This window comes from Cupressus sempervirens, chromosome 3, assembly GCF_028749045.1.
Source record: "Cupressus sempervirens isolate cs-2001-9-10 chromosome 3, ASM2874904v1, whole genome shotgun sequence".
NCBI classification, from domain to species: domain Eukaryota; kingdom Viridiplantae; phylum Streptophyta; class Pinopsida; order Cupressales; family Cupressaceae; genus Cupressus; species Cupressus sempervirens.
In genome coordinates, this window is record NC_143120.1 from 810,277,737 (window position 1) to 810,303,895 (window position 26,159).

Here is a 26,159-nt window from a genome sequence, read left to right on the forward strand (position 1 = left end):
TTAGAATTGTTTATATGGGTGAAAGAGGGTTATAGGTTGACATATGACGCCGTTCAACCCATTACATGATGACATATGTCCCCAGGGATCCTAAGATGCCTAGGGACATTAAAATCGTTCATATGGGTCAAAGGGGATCATAGGTTGAGCTATGACACCCTTCTAACCATTACATTACGACATATGTCCCTAGGGGTCCTAGGACCCCTAGGGACATATTAGAATAGTTCTTATGGGTGAAAGGGGGTCATAGGTCAACCTATGAACCCATTCAACACGTTACATGATGACATAGGTTGACTTATGACCCCCTTCGACCCATGAGAACGATTCTAATATCTACTTAGGGGTTGTAGGACCCCTAAAAACACATGTCATCACTTAATAAGTCAATGTGGATCATAGGTCACCCTATGGCCCCCTTTGACCCATAAGAACAATTCTAATATCTACTTAGGGGTCCTAGGACCCCAAATAACACATGTCATCATTTAATAGGTCAAAGTGGATCATAGGTCATCTTATGGCCCCCTTTGACCCATGAGAACTATTCTAATATGTCCCTAGGGTTCCTAGGACCCCTTATGGACATGCTATCATGTAATAGGTCGAAGAGGGTTATAGGTTGACCTATGACCCCCTTAGACCCATAAGTATGATTCTAATATGTCCCTAGGGTTCCTAAGATCCCTAGGGACATATGTCATCATGTAATGCGTCGAAGCGGGTCATAGGTCAACCTATGACCACCTTTGACCCATAAGAACGATTCTTATATGTCACTAGGGATCCTAGGAACCCTAAAGACATATGTCGTCATGTAATTGGTCGAAGGGGGTGATAGATCAAGCTATGACCCCCTTTGACTCATATGAATGATTCTAATATGTCCATAGGGGTCCTAGGACCCCTAGCGATATATGTCATCATTTAACGGGTTGAAAGGGGTCATAGGTCAACCTATGACACCTTTTGACCCATATGAAATATTCTAATATGTCCCTAGCGATCCTAGGACCCCAAAGGACATATGTCGTCATATAAAGGGTCAAAGGAGATCATAGGTTAACCTATGACCCCCTTTTACCCATAAGAATGATTGTAATGTCCCTAGGGGTCCTAGGAACCCAAGGGACATATATCATTATTCAATGGGTCAAATGGGGTCATAGGTCACCCTATAGCCCCCTTTGACCCATAAGAATGATTCTAATATATCCTTAGAATCCCTAGGGACATATGTGGTCATGTAATTGGTTGAAGGGGGTCATAGGTATAAGAACGGTTCTAATATGTCCCTAGGGGTCCTAGGACCCCTAGTGATATATGTCATCATTTAATGGGTCGTAGGGGATTATAGGTCAACCTATGACCCCCTTGGACCTATAAGAATGATTGCAATATGTCCTTAGGTGTCGTAGGACCCCTAGGTACATATGTCATCATTTAATGGGTCCAAGGGGGTCATAGATAAACCTATGACACCCTTTTATCCATATGACACATTCTTAGATGTCCCTAGGGGTCCCAGGACCCCTAGGGACATATGCCATCATGTAATGTGTTGAAGTGGGTCAATTGTCAACCTATGACCCCCTTTGACCCATAAGAAAGATTCTAATATGTCCCTAGGGGTCTTAGGACCCCTAGGGACATATGGAATCATGTAATGGGTTGAAGGGGGTCATAGGTCACCCTATGAGCCCCTTTGACTCATAAGAATGATTTTATAATGTCCCTAGGGGTCCTAGGACCCCTAGGAACATATGTCATCATGTAATGGGTCAAAGGGGTTCATAGAACAATCTATGACCCCCTTTGACCCATAAGAACAATTCTAATATGTCCCTAGGTGTCCAATGACCCCTAGGGACATATGTCATCATGTAATGGGTGAAAGGGGGTCATAGGTTGACCTATGACCCCCTTTGAACTATAAGAATGATTCTAATGTCCTTAGGGGTCCTAGGACCCCTAGGGACATATGTCGTCATGTAATGGGTCGAAGTGTGTCATAGGTCACCCTATGACCCCCTTTGACCCACAAGAACAATTTTAATATGTCCCTAGGGGTCCCTAAGGGCATATGTCATCATGTAAAAGGTCAAAGGGGGTCATAGGTCAACTTATGACCCCCTTTGACCCATAAGAACGATTCTAATATGTCTCTAGGGGTCCTAAGACCCCTTTGGACATATGTCGCCATGTAGTGCATCGCAGGAGGTCATAGGTCAACCTATCACCCCCTTTAATCCATAAGAAGCATTCTAATATTTCCCTAAGGGGTCGTAGGACTCTTAGGGACATATGTCATCATGTAATCGATCAAAGGGGATCATAGGTCAACCTATGACTCTCTTAGACCCATAAGAACGATTCTAATATGTCCTTAGGGTTCTAAGGACCCTTAGGGACATATGTCATCATGGAATGTGTCGAAAGGGGTCATAGGTCAACCTATGACCCCCTTTGACCCATAATAACAATTGTCATATGTCCCTAGGGGTCCTAGAGACATATGTCGTCATATAACGGGTCAAAGAAAGTCATAGGTGAACCTATGACCCCCTTTGATCCATATGAACAATTCTAATATATCCCTAGGGTTCTTAGGACCCCTAGGGACAAATGTTGTAATTTAATAGGTCAAACGGGATCATAGATCAACCTATGACCCCCTTCAACCGATATGAATGATTCTAATATGTCCCTAGGGGTCGTAGAACCCGTAAGGACATATGTCATCATGTAATGTGTCGAAGGGGGTCATAGATAAGCCTATGACACCTTTTGACCAATAAGAACGATTCTCATATGTCCCTAGGGGTCCTAGGGACATATGTCGTCATGTAATGGGTCAAAGGGACCTATGACCCCCTTTGACCCATATCAACAATTCTAATATGTTCCTAGGGGTCCTAGGACCCCTAGGGACATATGTCATCATTTAATGGGTCGAAGGGGGTCATAGGTCAACCTATGAGCTCCTTTGACCCATATGAACAATTCTAATATGTCCCTAGGGGTCCTAGGATCCCTCGAGACATATGTCATCATTTAATGAGTTGAATGGTGTCATAGGTCAATCTATGACCCCCTTTGACTCATATGAACAATTCTAATATGTCCCCAGGTGTCCTATGACTCATAGGGACATACGTCATCATGTAATGGGTTAAAGGGGGTCCTAGGTTGACCTATGACCCCATTTGATCGATAACAATGATTCTAATATGTCCCTAGGGGTCTTAGGACCCCTAGGGACATATGTCATCATGTAATGGGTTGAAGGGTGCCATATGTCACCCTATGACCCCCTTTGATCCATAAGAGTGTTTAGAATATGTCCCTAGGGGTCCTACGAGCCGTAGGGACATATGTTGTCACGTAAAGGGTCAAAGAGTGTCATAGGTCAACCTATGACCCCCTTTGACTCATAAGAACGATTCTAATATGTGCTTAGGGTTCCTAGGACCCCTTTGGACATATGTTGTCATGAAATTTGTCGAAGGGGGTCATAGGTCAACCTATGACCCCCTTTGACCCATAAGAAGCATTCTAATATGTCCCTAGGGGTCCTACGACCCTTAGAGACATATTAAATCATGTAATGGGTCAAAGGGGGTCAGAGATCAACCTATGACCCCCTTAGACCCATAAGAATGATTCTAATATGTCCCTAGGGTTTTGAGGACCCCTAAGGACATATGTCATCATGTAATGTGTCGAAGTGGGTCATAGGTCAACTTATGAGCACCTTTGACCCATAAGAATGATTCTAATATTTTTTTAAGGGTCTTAGGACCCGTAGGGACATATGTCATCATGTAATGCGTTGAAGGGGGTCATAGCTCAACCTATGACCCTCTTTGACCCATAAGAACAATTCTCATATGTCCTTAGGGGTCGTAAAGACATATGTCATCATGTAATGGGTCAAAGGGGGTCATAGGTTAACCTATGACCCCTTTTGACCCATATGAACAATTCTAATATGTCCCTAGGGGTCGTAGAACCCCTAGGGACATATGTCATTATTTAATGGGTTGAAGGGGATCATAGGTCAACCTATGACCCGCTTCGACCCATATGAACAATTCTAATATGTCCCTAGGGGACCTAGGACCTCTAGGGACATATGTCGTCATGTAATGCGTCGAAAGTGGTCGTAGGTCAACCTATGACCCCCTTTGACCCATAAGAATGATTTTCATATGTCCCTAGGGGTCGTCGGGACATATGTTGTCATGTAATGGGTCAAAGGGGGTCATAGGTCAACCTATGACCCCTTTTGACCCATATTTACAATTCTAATATGTCCCTAGGCGTCCTAGGACCCCTAGGGACATATGTCATCGTTTAATGGGTCGAAGGGGGTCATAGGTCAACCTATCACCCCCTTTGATGCATATGAACAATTCTAATATGTCCCTAGGGGTCCTAGGACCCCTATGGACATATGTCATCATTTAATGGGTCGAAGGTGGTCATAGGTCAACCTATGATCTCCTTTGACCCATATGAACAATTCTAATATGTCCCTACAGTTTCTAGGACCCTTAGGGACATATGCCATCATTTAATGGGTTGAAGGGGATCTTAGGTCACCCTATGACCCCTTTTGACCCATATGAACGATTCTAATATGTCCTTAGGGGTCCTAGGACCCCTAGGGACAAATGTCTTCATGTAATGGGTCGAAGGGGGTCATAGGTTGACCTATGACCCCCTTTTACTAATATGAACGATTCTAATATGTCCCGAGGGGTCCTAGGAGCCCTGGGGACATATGTCATCATGTAATGTGTCGAAGGGGGTCATAGGTCAACCTATGACCCCCTTCGACCCATAAGAATGATTCTAATATATCCCTAGGGGTCCTAGGACCTCTAGTGACATATGTCATTATGTAATGGGTCGAAGGAGATCATAAGTCAACCTATGACCCCCTTTAACCTATATGAATGATTCTAATATGTCTCTTGGGGTGCTAGGACCCCTAGGGACATATGTCGTCATGTAATGGGTCAAAGGGGGTTATAGGTCAACCTATGACGCCCTTTGACCCATATGAATAATTCTAATATGTCCCTAGGGGTCTTAGGACCCATAGGGACATGTCATCATTTAATGGGTCGAAGGGGGTCATAGGTCAACCTATGACCCCCTTTGACCCATAAGAATGATTCTAATACGTCCCTAGGGGTCCTAACCCCTAAGGACATATGTCTTCATTTAATGGGTTGAATGGGGTCATAGGTCAACCTATGACCCCCTTTGACCCATAAGAATGATTCTAATATGTCCTTAGGGGTCGTAGAACCCCTAGGGATATATGTCGTCATGTAATGTGTCGAAAAGGGTCATAGGTCAACCTATGACTCCCTTCGACCCATAAGAATGATTCTAATATGTCATTAGGGGTCCTAGGACCCCTATGAACATATGTCATTATGTAATGGGTCGAAGGGGGTCATAGGTCAACCTATGACCCCCTTTGACTCATATATATTAATAATATACATATATATTAATAACATACATATTAATATAATAATATATATTAATAACATATATATATATATAAGGTTATTATATATATATATATATATATCTAGTATAAATAATAATAATAAAAATTATATTTATAGATTATATTGAGAATAACATAATATATTATTATATATTAATACATTATATGTTATATCTTTACATTATGTTATTATATATATAATATATATTATAATACATATTTACATAGTAATATAACAAAAATAATTTATAAATCATAAGCTATAAAATATTATGTTATTATATATATCAATAATATATATATATATATATATATATATATGGTTATTATATTTAATAAAAATATTACATTATTATATATATATATATATATATATATATATATATATATATATATATATATTAATAGCATACTTATATATATATTACGTTATTATATTTATTAAAAATAATAATAAAAATTATATTTATAGATTATAATGAGAATAACATAATATATTATATGTTATATCTTTACATTACGTTATTATATATATAATATATTATAATACATATTACAGAGTAATATAACAAAAATAATTTATAAATCATAAGCTATAATTCTTAAATCCGATTTTCCCTCCAAAATGGGTTGGGATTTCAAATTTTCCACCAAAATTCCCTAGACCATATCGGATATCCAATTTGAAATTCGATATCTGATTTCAAATCTCAATATCCGATTTGAAATCCAATGTTCGATTATGCTTGGTATTTAACAAGCCTACCCGGTCAACCCAAAAGACGTGTTTGAAGAGGGTTTTAGTGATACTCAGACTTCAGGTAGTCATTTGACAATGTTATTTTGATCGAAATTGAATGAAATGAAAAGAGTTTTTTAATATCGCTCTCGAGAATCCATCAATATTATTTTTGTGAAATTCTAAGTTTGATAAGTATTTATTAGTTAATTATCAATGAAAATTATTGTAAAGTGCTAATTGACATACTGATTGAAAAATAGTCATAACTTTCAAACGGTATAACATTTTTTAAATCTAAAAGTTGTGTCACATTCTATGCTTCGCCTAGTATAAGAAAAATAAAATAAAATTTAAATTTGGTAAAATTTTCTATTAGTTAATGTGGTTAGACACGAGACTTTTTGTTTTCCAAATTTTTTTTAGTAAAAATTTCATATTTAATTATTTATTTAGAATAAAAATATCAAAAAATATGCGTCACATTCAGGCATGAGTCTACTTTTCATATCTATAATTATATTAAAAAAATATTATCATTTGATTTTGATTAAGGTGGTCAGACATACACCTACTTTTTATTTTTGCCTTGAAATTTTTGTAGTACTGCATTAAAATTCAAACTTTTGAACAATCATTTATTTTTTTCTCCTGATAAGGCCTAGTAGTTTAGAAACTATATTCAATTTCCTACAGATTATTTTCTTACAACATTTTGATATAAAGTCCATATCCACTTCAAAATTATGTATCAAGTTGACATAACCCCGATTTGTTGTTTTTCACTGCCACTTAAGGTCATAGTTTGGTACACCATGATCCTGCACATGCCCTAATGTAATCCTTCCCTCGCACTCCCTCCCTCCCTCCCTCTCTCTAACTACACCTAGTAATATCTCCCCCTATCTAAATACACCCTCTAATCTCTCTCTGTCTCTAGTCTCTAAATATGCCTCTGAATCCCTCTCTTTAATCTCTAGATACACCTCTCTCTCTCTCTCTCTCTCTATATATATATATATATATATATATATATATATATTCCACTTATAAAAATATAATATTATTTCTAGTTTCTAGTACATATCGGGTTAGGTTAAGGTATATAATTTACTAAATGCTTACTATAGTCATATATAGAGTAAGAGTAAGAGTTAGGATCCAAGGTTTACGATTTCATTTATATGGCACGGAATGTTATGGTTAGGGTTAATAAGTGGTTAAATGTTACACTAAAATAAGGGACATGGTTAAGGGAAGTATGAGATTTAGGTGTAGTGTTAGAGTATTTGGAGTACAACTATGGTCAAATTTGGGATATATGTTATACAAATGACTCAAATAGTGGAAAACTTTTAATTCATGAAAGGGAAATTATAAGTCCCAACACAGCTATTTAGATGATGTAAAAAGTGTGAAAGAATATATAAGAATCAATTTTATGGAAATTATTTCTCCATGATAATGTGAGAACATTATATATTGTTGAATTTTTAATAATTCTAATGCAATTTTTATTGCAATGATTAAGAATTGTAATCAATAAATATACTTATCATTAAGGAAATCTATTTAGACTTATGATTTTCTTTCTTAATTAACATATTTAGTAGCCACATCCATTAAAGGAATATTTTATACAATAATAAATTTATTTTTTCTTGTTATTTTCTTCATGAAAGTTACATAGAGCAATGGGGAAACAAAATTGCTAATACAACTAATTAGAAGTAAAATTCTGAAACTGGAGACAAGAATGAACCATATACAAAAATTAAAAATCTTTGTAATGGTGTAAATACATGTCACGTTCTTCAATGATTAGGATTCTTTTGTGACCTTTGTTTGAACAATGATCATGAAAGACTTCTTTCATCATTGAGGGAAACCCATCCACTTTTGTAGATGTGTCACACATGAATTTTTATGCATTTTTCATATGCATTACTTCCATTTCCTCAACATAATCAATTGGAAATATTGTGTTCTCCACAACTTTAATTATAGTTGTGCACATCTCTTTAATTATTTGTAGGCATTTGTCAAACTCAGTCTCAAAGAAGTCATATGAGCTCATTGAAGTAGTCAGGCTAGTATCAAATAATGTTTGATTCTCTGTTCGAGGCATCCATAACTCAAATAGTAACCTACAAAGTTATAAACAAACATCAACATATATAAATTATCAAAATAAAAAAGTATTCATAATTAACACAAATTCTTTCAAATGAATAATTTTTAAAATAACATAAATAAAAATCAAAACTATTTCAAATGCAAGTGTAAACAATTTCGAATATAATTCTAAATCTAAATGGAACTAATTGAAATTGAAATCTAAATCAAAGTAGAATATTATAACTAATTTTGAATCTAAATCTACATCTACATCTACATCTAAATCTAAATAAAAAATAGAAATCTCATTAGCAAAAAAATTACTCAAAAACTTCAATCTACTCCTGTTCCAAAACTCCAATCTAATCCTCCAATAATCTCCACCTCTTCCTTCTTGCAAAAACATAAAATGAAAATGAAATGAGGAGCCTTTGTTTGATAGCTTTTGAGAGACTCCTCACTCCCCCAACAGATGTCTCCTCACATTCGATGAATTTAATTTTAATTCCTCCACCACCCACAAAAAATAAGCATGAATTTGCATGCAAAATTATATTTAAAAAAAAAAAAATCATATTGAAATTGTTTCGCCCCTATTTTTGCGGGCCCCCTTTTTTAGGGGCATATCTTTTGGGCTCTATTTTTTCAGCTCTTATTTTTTCGGGCCCTATTTTTTCAGGCCTATTATTTCGGGAATATTTTTTATTTTATGATTTAATAATTTAATATTTAATTTAGAAGTTTGTAACTCATGCTTTTTCTTTTTTATTGACAAGGAATCTTGGCATATTTCCATGCTGGGCATTTGGAACGCCTCTCAATGTAATTATTTAATAATGTGTGCCTTCAACTAGAAAGGAAAATAACACACAGATATAGTTTTGAGTTAAATTAATATAAGAAAATAAAGATATGTGAGTTACACATTTGATGTAAATTGAAAAGAATCATAGAGGGCTAAATCTAAACACTTGTATCTCTGATGGCTATTAATTTATATTATGAAAGAAGTAAAATTAAAACACAAAAATAATGAGTGGATATATAGTAGAAAGTTAGATTTGATTAAATGGAAAAACAAAATATTAATAAAAACTTGCAAGATTTGTAATAAATATTTTCAAATATATTGAAAGAAACTTTTAATAAGATGAAATAAATGTCTTAAAGAAAATAATAATAGTAAAATAGCAATAAAGCACTTGTTGGAAATAAGAGCTTCAAATAATAATGCTTTACTTAAAAAGAATGTTAGAGAAGAGAGAATAGTTTCTCTTGCTTTGGCAGCAAGCCTTCCATAGCAAGAGGGAAAAAATGATTTTTTCCAAGTAAATAACCCTTTGGCGACATGTCTTCTAAACGGGTATAGAAGGAAACAATGGTTAAAAGCTATACATACAAAGTGTTAGAAAGAGCTTAAAATTACAAAAAGAAGAAGAGCAAGGAAACTAAATCAATCAAAGTGAGTTAAGTGTGAAGATATGTTAACATGAAATAACCGAGTTCTAGGAGCATATTGTTGGAATTCTTTAGAATAACTGAGGGGTTGGGGGGGGTGGGGAAGGGGGGTGAATCAATTATCCAAGGTCTAGATGTACAAATAAAACTTTTCACAACTTAGTGAACCCATATCCATAAAACATATTCAACATGCATGCATCCATATTAGATCATACAACTCTTAAACTTAAAGGTTACTATTAAATCAACTTTGCAAAAATGTAAGAATGAAATATAATATATTCAATAACACCTTTGACACAATGATTTTACATGGAAACCCAATTTGGGAAAAATTGCCAGTAACATGCTACTAATTCTCACTCATCTGAAGTGATGCCTCGTGAAAGGCCAACCCTGTTAAAGGTTACAATGCACACTGTTAAATGTGACCTGGTTAGAGGATTTCAATCACCCTATTAGGAGTGAGCCTTGTTAGAGGATTCTTGGTCATTCCATTAGAATTACACCCGGTTAAATGATTTAGAAATGACTATTAGGGCAACCTTAATCCAATGGATTTTACCTAAAGTGATACAATTATTAGAGAGTAATAGTAAGGTTTGATCTGATAACAAATTACGACTCACTTTGTAGATTATAGATCTCAGTTCAGTCTTCCATTTTGCTTGACTTCATTCATTTTAGCTTTGATAGCTTGTTCACCCTTCAAGCATTCATCCTCTTAAGTTCTTTTACTTTGCATGCCAATTGCAGACTTTATAGTTTGACCACCATATGATACAACGCCCTAGACTCCTTGTCTTTCTTTAGTTGTCGCACATGCCAACCGTTGTTTCATGCCTTCTATCCCCTTATAAAGAGAACTTAGATCATTTTGTACTGTCTCCATCTTTTTAGCATATCAATAGAATTCTTAGCCTTCACGTTCTTCGAAGGCTAAGTGGAGAAATAAGGATAAATTGATTAAATTAATTTCTTATAAAGCATATAAAAAAGTGACATTTAATTAATTTAATTTATTAGAGAATGAATTAATTATTCGAAGGGGCAAGCTTCTAGTAATTTAATTTTCTAGAAGCACAATAATTATTGTATTGCAAGAGAGAAGCTTCTAGCAAGTGCATTAATTATTGGAAGGGGAAAACTTCTAGTAATTTAATTTTCTAAAAGAACATTAATTATTGGAAAGGGAGAAACTTCTAGAGAATGCAATTATTAAATATTTTATTTCCTTCTAGGAGGGTGAAAGAAAAGTATAAATAGAGGTGAGAGCTTCATTGTTTATCATCTGATTTTGTGAATTGCATTTGATATCAAGTTGGGAGAAGAAACTAAGGTTTCCGATTTCAGTTAGACATTGGAGAACATCAACTCTTTAGTGTTGCAGCCATTTGAGGTGGTGAAATATCCATTGAATTTGGTATTTAGGAGAGCTTCAATTCATGAGTTCTATTTGTGCTTAATTGGAGAAAAGATTTTGGCTGCTATAGTGCACATGCACGATGCTGCGTTGCATTATCTATGTTTGATTTATTTCCATTCGTAGGCATCACTATTATCATTGTACTTCATCAACATATGATTTTGCTATGATAATTCAGAATCAAAATTTTGGCATTATTGCAGTCATTGTTTTGCATCTAGTTTCCATGTATTTGCGCTGTTAATACCAAAAGAATTGCATTTGTATATTAGTTCCTTGTAAGAGGATATTACATTGGTAGCAGAGCTATTGACCTATTGACCTGCCATCCTATTGGGTAGATTGGACATTGAATCAATTAGTTAATCATGTTTACTTCAAGTACCCAGAAGTAGTGGGACAAGAATATGGAGAAGCTTAAAGAAAGTTTGAAAAGGTTGGATGGAAATCAGAAAAGGATGAATGAATTGATTTTAGACCCTACAAAACTAGACAAAGTGGCACGACATATGGTTTCCATTTTTAAGAGGACTACATCACAGAACAAAGAGAAAGAGGAACAAGAGGTCTCTATAGTATCTAGAAGCCTCTATGATGAATTCTCAATAGTTAGTAATCATCATACAGTTGACCTTATGGAGAGCAAAAATCAGACCTTAGAAAATGAATCAGCAAATTAATTTGATGACAAAGAATCCCAATATAATGATGTGGATGGACACACAGACACCTTGGAAGTGGAAGTGCTTGGAGATACTATTATATCAATAGCTTCTACCTCGCCAATTGAGCCATCCTATGAGGTGCATAGCAACAAAATCCTAGATATTGAGGTGTGCATAGATGATAACATACACGATGTTGCTTATCATATGCTGAGTGACATTGATTCAACCTCATATCATAGTGTGGATGACAAATTGGAAGATTTGTGTGGAAATGTTTCATCACAAGGGGATCATCATTTAGCAAGCCAATTGAAGGTTAATGATCGGATGGTTTCCACAATCATTGAGCATTTTGATGTTGCTCATCAAATGTTGGCCACTTATGGTTGGAGTACTCCTTTGACAGATGAGAACGGTGATAGTGTTTTTTGCCTTGCAGAGATACATGCACTCCAAGTAGTGATTGGAATGATGAAACAAAATTACCTACAACTACTTATAGATAGAGATTTTCTTCTCGAGTGGGATTACATTTGTTATGTTGCATTGCAGGGAAACGAGGAGAAGTTTGATAAGCTCACTCATGAGCTTGAGGTGACTATGGACTCGTTGTAGAATGCCTAGTTGGCCCTTCAAGAGTCACAATTATAGATTGAGAAGCTTATAGAGGAGTTGAGTTTGCACAGTGTCCACTTGCTACAAATATAGTACAGTTACATACAGAGGCAATTGATAAGGATCTTATACCCATGGGTTCTAGTGGGGAGTGGGGATGTGGCTATATCTATCATAGATATAGGTACAAAAATTTCAGCTGGGATGAGTACCTTGGTTGTATCAATTTCTCTTGAGGTTAATACCGTGACAATTGATATAGGATAATTTACTAGTAGCTCTTGTGTTACAATGGTGGATTCTCCTGAGAGTTGTGGTAGTACATGACACTACTTCGTCATCCACATAGGGCATTTAGAAAGTGTCATCTGGTTGAGAGTATGGCTTGCATGTTGATTTTTTCCATCTCTTGGAAGGAAATCATTCACTTCATTCCATGCAGCTGATTATGGGTGCCAACTTGTTATTTTTCAGAGTCAGAGGGATCAGCTACTTGATTCAAGTATTGTTAGTGATGAGCCATTGATAGGAGTTGGCACATTTTACCACGAATATACAGTGAGGAGTGCCCATTTCTTTTCTTTTGACCCATGCACAGAGGACTTGATGATTCGTCGGTATGGATTAGTTTTGGAATTATACCATCCTTTGCGGGATAGGTATTCACCATCTTTGGAAGATGGGATTTGCGACTACAAGTGTTTGGCTCAACTGTTTGTGGGGGATTACTTGCAGGGACAACTGTCAGTTATACATCATGCTGATATGTATCCAATAGGGTTTGCTACTCTCATGTCACGAAGTTTTCTCATGGGCACATGATTACAGGATGACTATGGTGTCAGTTGGCATGATGGCTTGGTTAGTTATCAAATCCATGGGAGTTTAACAGGAGCTGTAGAGAGATGTTGTGTTATAGACACTTCCAGATATTTTTATCGCTATATGGAAAATGGATGTGGGGTTCGGTTGTTTTGGGATCCAGGTGGTGAGAGGTTTGACATGATATATTGGATGGGTCCCATTGGTTTGCTTCACCACTTCTGGCATGGTGAAGTTGAGGTTTGAGTAGTGCAGAGGAAGTCAGAGGGCATTGGAGCAGTGCTTATGCAGGAAAAGCACCCTATTGCATATGAGAGTAGGGAATTAAGAGGGCTAGAGCGGAGCTTCAACATATATGATAAGGAGATGTTAGCCATTATGCATGCTTTGTCTAAATTCAGGCAATATTTGGTAAGTAGCAAATTTTGTATCAAAATCGACCATAATAGCCTAAAACACTTTTTGGGGCAGCGAGATCTCAATGATAGGCAACAAAAGTGGGTGAGCAGGTTATAGTCCTATGACTTTGATATTACATATTTCAAAGGGACACAAAATGTAGTTGTTGATGCTTTATCATGTAGACCCCATTTGAGCTTATTGAAAGATATATTAGAGGATTGGAGACACTTGATCCTTGCAAAGTATGCAAAGAATGCGTGGACCACCAAATTCATAGATGGAACTATTCAGGACAACAAATACACCCTTGTGAATGAGCTCATCATTTACAAAGGGAAGATATTTTTGGTTCCAAGCTCAATAGTGAGGAGGATGGTTCTGAAATATTTTCATGATTCACCTATGGTAGGACATCATGGTTTCTACAAGACATGCCAGCAGATTAGAGAGCACTTCACATGGAAAGGGCTCAAAGCAGAATTACTTCAGTATATTAGGGAGTGTCCCACCTGCTAGCAAAATAAGCAGGAACATTCCTATCCAGGTGGTTTACTTCAGCCACTTCCGATTCCTGATAGAAAGTGGGAGTGGTTATCTATGGAATTCATCACAGGATTGCTTAGAGCCCAAGGTAGGGTCTGCATATATGTGGTTAAGGATCGCCTTACGAAGTTTGCACACTTCTTTCCGATCACTGCTACATACACGGCTACATAGTTGGCAGAGTTATTCTTCAAGGAGATATTCAGACTACATGGCTTACCTCAGAGTATTGTGAGTGACAAAGACAACGAGTTTATGAGTCATTTTTGACAAGAGCTATTCAGGTTGTGTGCGATAGACCTCATTCTGAGTACTAGCTACCACCCTTAGACAGATGGCCAGATAGAGATAGTGAATAAATGGGTGGAGGGATATCTTAGAAATTATATAGCAGGGCAAAAAAAGGCATGGGAAAGTGGATTTATGTCTGTGTGTATTGCTACAATACTACTTATCACATGTCTATTCAGATGTCACCCTTTATGGCCCTGTATGGGTATGAGGCACCCAACTTTATGGATCTGCTTTTGAGTGGTAGTAGAGTGCCCAGTGCAGGTGATTTGTTACAGGAGAGTCAAGACATTGTTAAGACTCTCAGATAATATAACCAAGGCACAAAATCAACAGTAGTATGTAGACCATAAGAGGACATAACAAACTTTTAAGGTTGGAGACATCGTGCATCTTATATTGCAACCTTACCATCAATCCACTCTCAAGAAGAGTGGTGCCGAGAAACTTAAGCCACGATACTATGGTCCATTCAGGATTATTAGCAAAGTGAGAGAGGTGGCTTATGAGTTAGATTTGCTAACCGAGAGCAAGGTGAACAACATTTTTCATGTGTCATGGCTCAAGAAGGCGATAGGACATCATATTGTTTCTTCTATAGTGTTCCTACACTTGGATGATGAGGGAAAATTGATATTGGTGCTAGAGGCTATCAGTGATTTCAAGGAAAGGAACTTGAGGTGGTGCACTCTAAGGGAGTATTTGGTGAAATGGAAGGACCTACCAGTAGAGGATGTGACATGGGAGAATGAGGAGATTTTTTAGCATCTGGACTTGAAGCTGCTTGAGGGAAAGCAATTGGAGGGAGGGTGGACTGTAATGTCCCCATCGTTTTAGTGTATCAATGGAATTCTTAGCCTTTACGTTCTCCGAAGGCTAAGTGGAGAAATAAGGAGAAATTGATAAAATTAATTTCTTATAAAGTCAAAAAAAAAGTGACTTTATATTTAATTAATTTAATTTATTAAAGAATGTATTAATTATTGGAAGGGGGAAGCTTCTAGTAATTTAATTTTCTAGAATCACAATTAATTATTGTATTGCAAGAGAGAAGCTTCTAGCAAGTGCATTAATTATTGAAAGGGGGAACTTCTAGTAATTTAATTTCCTAAAAGCACATTAATTATTGGAAAGGGAGATACTTCTAGAGAATGCAATTATTAAATATTTTATTTCCTTCTAGGAGGGTGAAGGAAAAGTATAAATAGAGGTGAGAGCTTCATTGTTTATCATCCGATTTTGTGAATTGCATTTGATATCAAGTTGGGAGAAGAAACTAAGGTTTCCAATTTCAGTTAGCCATTGGAGAACGTCAACTCTTTAGTGTTGCAACCATTTGAGGTGGTGAAATATCCATTGAATTTGTTATTTAGGAGAGCTTCATTTTAGGAGTTCTATTTGTGCTTAATTGGAGAAAAGATTTTCACTACTACAATACACATGCACGATGCCACACTGCAATATCTATGTTTGATTCATTTCCATTCGTGGGCATCACTATTATCATTGTACTTCATTAGCATATGATTTTGCTGTGATAATCCAGAATCAAAATTTTGGCATTACTATAGTCATTGTTTTGCATCTAGTTTCCATGTATTTGCACTATTAATACCAAAAGAATTGCATTTTCATATTAGTTCCTTGTAAGAGGATATTACACATTTGTCGTTCATCCTCCATCACCCATTGTAGGGTTAGATAGGATTATGTAAGATTCAATGAATCTACCCATCTTTTCATTTTATTCTCTTCTAGAAACTTCTTTTTCAATCCTCTTTGAATTCGTCTCAAAACGACCATCTTGAATTCTATGCCACCAGCTCATCAAGCTTATCTTCCACACAATTCACACAATACAAGAAATCAAACTTGTCAGCTTAGATTTATTGAATTCACGATCTTTCTCATAATGTTGTCACTCGACATTAACTTGCTTCTGATGCTTGGCACATACTACGTTGCTCGACATCCACTATCAAATCACTTAACACAAACTAAAGTTTATTTGTGCTCAACATCAACTAAACTTTACTCGAGTTACGCTATATCACTCGACATAGACTGAAATTTGACTTTTCTTGGCTTCAACTGATTTTTTGCTCAGCTTGCACTAGTGTTGCTCGACACCTACTATCCACTCGATCAAGCTTGGCAGACTGAATTATTCTTGCTTTTTCTTCTAGACTTTGTCAGTGTATCCAATCTTTTGCAATTTTAAGTAGAAAATCGATGCACTGCAATATCACTGTGTTAACTGGTCTTTGTACTTCTTTTCTTTATCATAACTCAACCTTTCCTCTAGGTGTTCTTGTTATCTTATTTGATCAAATCCTCTTCATCAATCAAATAAATGATACTGCTTAACTCAAATAAACAATTGTCTTACCAACATAATAGGTTTGACATCAGTGACAAAACAGTGATTAAAACATATTCTCATACTTGTATCAATGTATTTTCAACACATACACCAAGAGGAAGAAACAAAAGGGCCAAAGATTTTGAAAGTGGAAAGTAAAGAAAATGCCTTGTGTATTATATGAATGTGACAAAAACTTAAAGAATGAAAGAGGGAGATAATGAGAGATGGAGCCATAGGCTCATTACAAAAACTACATAATAAGTGTGTTGTAGAGAATGAAAGAGGAACATCTCTTATGTAGAGATGAGAAGATGAGTTATTTAGTAACTCCCATGTGAATGATTTCCATATTCATAAGTGCCTGCATACCTTGAGTGCCATTATCCTTTTACAGAGGAATAAACTATTTTCTTTAATAAATGAATTACAAAAATGACTTGTCCTCACACATGGAAAAGAGGACAAAATACATAAGGGATACCTTGGTTTATCCAAATTAAATAAATACAACCAAGAAAAGATTAGTAATTCTAACAATTATGCATTTACCTATTAGTTCCTATTGACAAAATGATACTATTGAATTCATTTAATGTATATAGTAAATTAATATTGTTGTGGAGTTTGATCAGTCTCCAAGTGGGGGAATTTTTTGTGTAGCCTAATTAGACTCAGAGGTTAATTTTTCCCCACTTTTTTAATGTTGTTTCCCCCCAAATTTTACTAGAAAGGTGTAGGGGTAGTGTCCCCAAGACGGGGTCAATGAGAAGCGCCGCTTCCTGGGGCAGAGCATTAGGACTAGATAATAAGAATATTGGACTTGTTGTTGGTGGATGTAGTCCAGGAATTGGGTGAACCGCGTTAAATATTTTTTCCTTGTGTTCTCTTCTGTGTGGTTTATTATTTTATGATATTGGTTATATTTTCCTATACTTGTTTGTATCTTTAATCCTAACAATTATTTTAGTGAATCACCAACCAATTACATTGAATTATTTGTCAAACATTTAAGTTTGACCTAAAGTTTATGAATTTATATATATGTTATAATTCCTCAAAAGATAATTATCCTTTATGTTATTGGCTCTCTAGAAAAATGGTAAGGAATAAAATCAAATTTACTAACAAAAATAAGCCAAAAGTTACAATGAAGCTCTTCCCCGTAGAATTACTACAATGTTTCCTATAATATTTGTTTGTCAACATTGGTGCCTTCTCTAAAAAATTAGCGCCCCTAGAGACTTTAAGATTGTCATTGTCATTGTCAGCAAATTCTTTGGTCTCAAGTGTCGAGCTCTAGCAAAAGTCCACTGCACTAATCCTCGACATCCTCCATTAGCTATTTGGTTTTTCCTGCCATGACTTCAAATAGATGGGATGCCTGACTAGTCTCATCACATAGATTTCTCTTTTGATTTTCTTTGTCACGTACACATTAAGAACCTTCTCTTTATCAATAGGCTTGATTGCCGCAACTTGGTGTAGGGCCCATTTGCCATTGCACCAAAAGTCATGACTGTTAGTGAACATGAAACACCACATAATTAACCACCTGTGAGCAAGGGAGCGCGTCGCATCACCCAACAATCTCCCCCTCGACGCGCATACCAGGTGCTTACGTGGGTCAGAAAGGCACCGGGGAGATTTGAACCCATGACCAGGCCTAAAACCAGGCTCTAATACCAATTGTAGGGCCCATTTGCCGTTGCACCAAAAGCCATGACTGTTAGTGAACATGAAACACCACATAATTAACCACTTGTGAGCAGGGGAGCGCGTCCCATCACCCAACACTTGGCTCCAGTTAAGGATCCTTTTATCGTAATATATTTTATAATTCTTCAAAGGATAATTATTTTTTTATTTTTTTATATTGAATAATCCAAAAAGAATAATATACAGAAAGTCAATCAAATGTTCATAAAGTGGACAGCATGATCAACAACTAACCGGCTCTAAAGAGCTACAACCAATCAGCAACTAACCGGCTCTAAAGAGCTATGACCAAACAAAGAACATTACAGCTGAATGTTAACACAACCAGCTCAAAAGAGCTACAACTGAACAACAAACATTACAGCTTGAATGTTAAAATTCATTGAAGCTCCTTCGAGCAAAAAGCATCTCTTTTAAAAAGCTGTAGCAGCTGGTATTTAATCCTGTCAAGCTGGTTACTAATCTTCAACTGGGCCTTGGGTCCTCCCTGCAAAAGTTTACACAAAAAAATTATCTGGAAAATGATGTCAGAGTAAAACTAAAAAATTTCTCCTTCAAGATACGTTGTAGAATTAGAAAATACAGCCCTACATCTGCACTTCCAAATGTTAAGTAAAATGATCTGCCGCAAAGAGTCGCCCACAATATTACTTTTAAGATTAATACCAAAAATAGCTTCCTTCCAACTTAAAGAATGTTCGAAGATAGATGGAAGAAAGGTGAAGACAGCACTCCACTTTTTCTTAGCCCATATACAATCCCAAAAGAGATGTTTTATATCTTCCTCTCGCAAACAAAATGGGCATTTAGCAGGTTGGGTCAGCAAACATCTCAGCCTACTACCAACTGGCAATTTGAAATGTAAAACTTTCCAGGCCAAGAGTTGAGCATTAGCCTCAGCTTTAGACAGCCAAATCTGGGCACTCAAATTACTCCAAGTGGTTTCATTGAATTTGCAATTCCATTTATAATTAAGTCGTGGATTTAAAGGCATTGGCGGCACAAGATTTAAATAGATTTTCCTGAGGGGGAGGTGGCCAAATTGATGAGTAGACAGCCATAACCAGTCCTTTGAAAAGTTGCATTCCAATGGAGTGTAGATTTTCATGGCAAGCTCGATAGGGACTAGTGATTTAACAAATATAATAAAGTCTTTGAACCTGCTGTGCAAAAGAAAATTGTGTTTAATGGTTGTCCAAGACGCCCAATCAAGAGAATTGAAGTCCCACAAATCTTTGAACTTACGAACTCCTTTCTTAAAAAGATAATGAGCATGTTTATGAAAAGCTACAGCAAGAGGTTGTTCATGATATTGAACCAATTTGTTCCACCAAATAGAAGAATCACTGAAACTGAAACCATGCTGTAAGGAAGGATTTCTCCAATTCAAAAACTTGCAAACTGACTGCCAAGCTTTCCAGATAGACTGCAAAGGAAGGGAAGCTTTAACTTGAAAGGAAGGGGCCAATAGAATTTTATCCACCCATCTAACTGATTGCCATCTATTATGAGCAGATGCTTGAGAAATACGGAACCGAACCAACTTCTTCCAAGGTTCCTCCCCATCAATAATTCTAATTATCCACTTGGCAGCTAGGCAAACCCCTTGAGTTTGAGGGTCCAATAAGCCCAAGCCCCCCTTAGATTTAGGTTGAATACAATGCAACCATGAGGTAACTGTATAACCTACATTACCACTCCATTTAGACCATAGAAAGCCTCGAATAAGTTTAGTAAGATCATTATAGCATTTTTTGGATGGCATCCAGCATGAAGAATAATAGACATGAGAAGCCAAAAAAATACGATTAACCACTTGGATCTTGCCAGCTAGAGATAAGTACTTATTTTCCCACACATACAACTTGGATTTGAATTTGTTAAGAAACCATTTCCACATATCAGCCAAAGAGACGCCCAGTCCAAAGGGAATGCCCAAATAACGAGAGATTTGGCCATGTTTTATTTGCTTCCATTCTTTAGGAATCCAAGAAGGGACTACATCTATATGAGTCATGATAAATTCTGTTTTATGATGTGCTAACTTAGAACCAGAGATTTCGCAATAAAGATTGATCACCTCCACAGTATTAGAAATCTCAGCTTCATAATTCTGCAAGAAAAGCATGTTGTCATCAGCAAAGTGAGAGTTTAATACCACCGAATTATCGGGGATGGAAATACCCTTAATAAGATTCATTTAGTTATATTTTTGGAGCAAGTAACTGAGAGCATCAGCTGTGAGCACATAAAGGAAGGGGGATAACGGATAACCTTGTCTAATAGAGCGCTGCAAAGGAAAGGGATTAAGTAATTCCTTATTTATAATCAGCTGAGCATTGGCATCAGCAAAGAGCATTTCAACATGCTTGCACAGCTTAGGAACAAATCCCAACCAATGTAACATTTTAAGAATAAACCTCCAATGCATTCGATCATAAGCTTTGTCAAAATCCAACTTCACAAGGATAGCATTCTGGCCTGAGTGTTGAGCCCAGTCTATTGTTTCCCATGCTAGAATTAGATTGTCAAGAATAAACCTCCCACCGAGAAAACGTGTTTGTTCTGGTCTAACAATGTTTTGAGCCACGGGTTTGATCCTAGTAGCCAAGGCTTTAGCAATAATCTTATAAGAAGTGTTTAATAAAGAAATAGGTTGCCACCCGGATATAGTATCCTCATTTTTCCCTTTAGGAATGAGCTTAATAATGCCTCTATTGATATCAGCCCCTAATGAGCCAACCTCCACAGCCTCTAAATAAAGACGATAAAGGTCATCCTTGATATATTCCCACATCGTTTGGTAGAATTCTATTGGGAGGCCATCAACTCCTGGGCTTTTATCGCTTGGCATAGAAAAGACAACATGTTCTAACTCCTCTATGGTAAGGTTTCGATCCAAATATTGGCTATAGTCCTTATCCACTTTCATAGGAATGTGATCTTTAACGTTATCTTCTAATATAGATTGGACATCTAGCCAATTATTATCCTCTTTAAAAAGATCCTCATAGTAATTCTGAAACAAATTTTTAATCTCCTCAGGCCTCAAATGGATAATGCCATTATCATCTCGAATAGCCCCAATGTGTTCCTTCCTATGTTTATAGTTAAGAAAATTAAAAAAGTATTTAGAACCCCTATTCCCCTCCTTGGCCCAATGTAATCTTGCCCTGATTTTAGCACCTTGGCCCCTATAATTGTCCATTTTCCGAATTTGGGCTTCTAATGCAGCTATAGAATTTTGTAAGTTTATGTCACTAGGTCTGCTATTCAATAATTTTCTATCATGTTCAAGTTTTCCTTTTAGATATTTTTCTTTACGTTTACGTTGCCATGCCATCCTTCTACCAAAAGCACGAAGAAAATCAACACTCTTGAGAATAGCCTGATTCCACCAATCTCGTTGAGAGACTTGCTTGCTGTCCTTAGGAATGGACTTCCATAATCCAATGAGAGCAGCAACGCAAGAAGGATTCTTTAGGTGAGAATTATTGAGTTTGTAGGGCAGCTTGGAAGTCTCAAAAACCATAGGAGTACCTGAAACAGAGCAAATAATGGGGAAATGATCGGATAGAGTGCGGGAATAGTCTACTCTAACCGATAGACCAGCAACATCTTGAGCAATATGAAGACTGGGAGAAATATAAAATCGATCAAGCCTGCTGAGTTTTCTTTCATCACCAAATCTGCAATTTGACCAAGTGAACCAATTGTTGTCATGGATGGAGCTTTTGTCATGGATAGGATCTATCACCCCAATGGAATTACGACATAAAAGCCACTTGTCAAATTCCTCAATACTAAGCTTAGAATGGTTGGGCCAACTACGATCATTTTGGAATTCTACCATGTTAAAGTCCCCACCTATTACCCAATCAGCCTGGGGGAGGTTCCTAGCCATCCAATCCCATAACTGACCTCTATCTTTGGAGAAATTTGGAGCATAAACAGAACATAACCCAATAGGCTAACCATTAACAAAGGTAAGAACCCACACACAACTATGAGAAGGATCCTCACCATGGTTAATGACAAACTTATGGATCCAAGGAGCCAAACCAATAACAACACCACCCCTACCTTCACAATGAGAAGTTTGAAAAAAGAAAGCATCTCTCCAAATATGAGAAAGGGAAGAAGAGAGGCGAGGACCACTAATTTTGACTTCCTGGAGCAAAACAATATCTGGTTTCCATGTTACTACAGCATCTTTGACACCATATTTGCGGTGAGGGAGAGAAATCCCTCTTACATTCCATGAAATTTTTTTGAAATTCATGCCAATGACAAGGTAGAAGGAGCATCTTCTTGTGGCAAGGCCTCAAACTGATTGGCTAAAGCTACAGCATGATCGGGACAACCTGAATCAGGTCTGGCATTAGGCGGGGACCTAGATCTAGGCCTCTCCAAAGAACCTGCTGAAGGAATGATTGAGTCCTTAGGGGTAGGAGATTTAGATCTTTGCCTAGAAGAAGGGGAACCAAGAGAGGGGCGAACCAATGAACTAGAGGTATGATGGGATTTGTTAGCCCCTTGTGTGGGGTGACTAGTCTTCCTACTAGAAGGCTCAGACCGCTCTTTCCTTTTCCGAATCGTTGTCCAGCCATCTGCCATAACAACATCTTTATAAGAGGATGCTAGAAGAGCATCATCTTCCTCCATGTTAGTGACAGAAGGATCTCTAGTATTCTTTTGTTCTTGATGGGTATCTTTAGGCAAGGAAGAATCAGATGACTGGTGCATAACGTAAGGCTGTCTAGGCTGAGAAGAGACTTGGGCATGACTCATTCGAAGCCTTCTGGTAGGACAATCCCTGATTAGATGCCCGTCTTGACGACAATAAAAGCATGCATTAGGCTTGTTCAAGTACACTAAAGGCTGTAGAAACTCAAAGCCTGAGCCAATGAGCTTAATATTCTCTGGCAAAGATTAGTTAGGTCCATTTCAACACATACTCTTGGATGCACCCTTAAGCTAGCAAATTTATCAGTATTATTCTTGCACCAGATGACCCTACCAAGTTGGGCAACAATTTTGTTTAAAAAAGGTCTAAAGGTAAGATTTAAGAAAGGAAGCTCCACCCACATTGGATAACGTGACCTAGAGGGCCCTTCTGGATGAAAGTCCAAAGTCCAGGCTTGCAAGTAACAGATTTGTCCACAGATAACCCATGTCCCATATTGCAAAACGGCTTGAGCATGTTCTGTGTGCTTGAATTTACAGGATACATAACCCTTACCCAGATCCCTCAAAGCTTCAATCTCCCATCCCCTGTTCTCCCAATTCATTTTGGCCCATTTACTGAAGTCAGCTTCAGATGGAACCCCCCTTAAGAAAAATAGAATAACAGATCTGTCCTGGCAATCAGCAATGCTATCGATAACATCATCTGGAAGGAAAAAATCGAGGGTTTTACCTGGATCAACACCAGAGAGATCCTCAGATTGGGAAGGCTCCTTGTCATCAGGTTCTCCTGAGACCTGAAGAATCGAGCAATCACCAATGATGCTTCCCGCTTCTTTATTACCCAGTTCCTCAGGCATATTAATCTGAAGGCCGTCAGGCTTGACACATCCAGATTTATCAACAACAGCAACAACCCCGACGATCGTGGAATCAGTACCGACGGTAGCTGAGACATCCCCAATGTTGGCATTGCTGCCTCCTCAAGCTTCGTTTTTAAGCCTCATCTCCCAAGGGAAAGGAAAGTGCGGCCCCAAACGTCCACAGAAACCCTAACAGAGGTATTGCGATGGCGACCCCTAAAATGTTCCAACAAACCCTGGTTCGAACTGAAACCGCTACCTATGCGAAAAAGACCTGAGGACGGATTCATGCAGGTACGCGTTCTATTCTCTGCGATCCCAATTCTTCTTTGTTCCAATCCTTTGTTTTTTCTGGGCGATTCCGCGTTCTCGTCTCCCGCTCCGTGAGTTCTAAAAAAAAATTATGCTTTACGTAATTGGCTCTTTGGAAAAATGGCAAGGAAAAAAAATCAATTTTACTAACAAAAATAAGCCAAAAATTACAATGAACTACAAAGCTTTGACATCTTTGGGGATATAGCTTTCTGGAAAGGTCCCCTCTTAGAACTACTACATTGTTTACTGTAATGTTTGTTCGTCAGCATTGGTGCCTTACCTCAGAATTTAGCGCCTGTAGAAACTTTAAGATTGTCGTTGTTGTTAGAAGCAAATTTTTTGGTTTTGAATCTCTGTAGTAAAGTCTCGTGCTCTGGCAGAAATCTACTGCACTAATCCTTCACATCCTCCATTAGCTATTTGGTTTTTCCTGTCATAACTTCAAATAGATGGGATGCCTGAGCAGACTAATCGCATAGATGGGATGCCTGACTAGACAAATCACATAAATTTTTCTTTTGATTTGCTCTATTATGTGCACTTTAAGAACCTTCTCTTTATCAATAGCTTTGATTGCCACAACTTGGCTCTAGTCAAGGATCGTTTTGTCGTAATAATGTATTGCAAGGCAAAATCATCACCTTGCATAATCATGCATCAAAAGCAATTCTTTCAAGAGTGGCCACATTGGTCCTCTATATTCGTTATAAGGCTATGTTTCCCGAAAAGCCCGTGGCTATACAGCCACGAAAATGCACTTCCTTTACATTGCTTTTTCTAACTTTTCTAAAAATTAACTAAGTCCTTTCCTTTGTATGGAAGTGCATTTTCGTGGCTGTACAGACGTTGCCTCCCGAAAACCATCATGCTAGTTAAAAGGTAAATTGTATGCTCTACGAAAAAATATTAGTAAAATAAATGTTTGACTCTTGCAAAAGTTTTGAAAAAAAAATCTCTGAATTATTTGTTGAGTGACCAAATTTTTATTAAAGATGCCAAGCATTTTAGATTTTTGTTTGTTTGTTTTACTTGTGAATAATATCTGTAATAATTGTTGATGCTATTTAGTTATGTGCCTTAGCATGCTAATGATGTTTTATTGAAAAAAAAAAATTAAATTTTTTGGCCATTGAAATAGAACATATATTGTAATTTGTCATGTGTAATGTTCCCATCATTTTAGCATCTCAGTGGAGTTCTTAGCTTTGACATTCTCCGAAGGTTAGGTGGAGAAATAAGGAGAAATTGATTAAATTAATTTCTTATAAAATCATTAAATAACTTAAAATTAAAAGGTGACTTTATATTTAATTAATTAAATTAATTGAGAGTGCATTAATTATTAGATGGGGGAAAATTTTAGTAATTTAATTTTCTAGAAGCATGATTAATTATTGTATTGCAAGAGCGAAGCTTCTAGCGAGTGCATTAATTATTAGAAGGGGGAAATTTTTAGTAATTAAATTTTCTAAAGCACATTATTTATTGGAAAGGGATAAACTTCTAGAGAATGCAATTATTAAATATTTTATTTCCTTTTAGAAGGGTGAAGGAAAAGTATAAATAGAGGTGAGAGCTTCATTGTTTATCATCCAA

At 36.9% G+C, this 26,159-nt stretch overlaps 1 protein-coding gene across 1 annotated transcript; it reads right to left on the reverse strand.

Moving 5' to 3' along the window:
- Positions 1-19,078: 19,078 nt before the first annotated feature.
- Positions 19,079-20,899, reverse strand: LOC149569273 (uncharacterized). Its single transcript, XM_089816859.1, has 2 exons — positions 19,283-20,899; positions 19,079-19,186 (listed from the first exon to the last, which is right to left on the reverse strand). The coding sequence occupies exons 1-2, from the start codon at positions 20,897-20,899 to the stop codon at positions 19,079-19,081; spliced, it is 1,725 nt and encodes a 574-aa protein (XP_089672985.1).
- Positions 20,900-26,159: the final 5,260 nt, after the last annotated feature.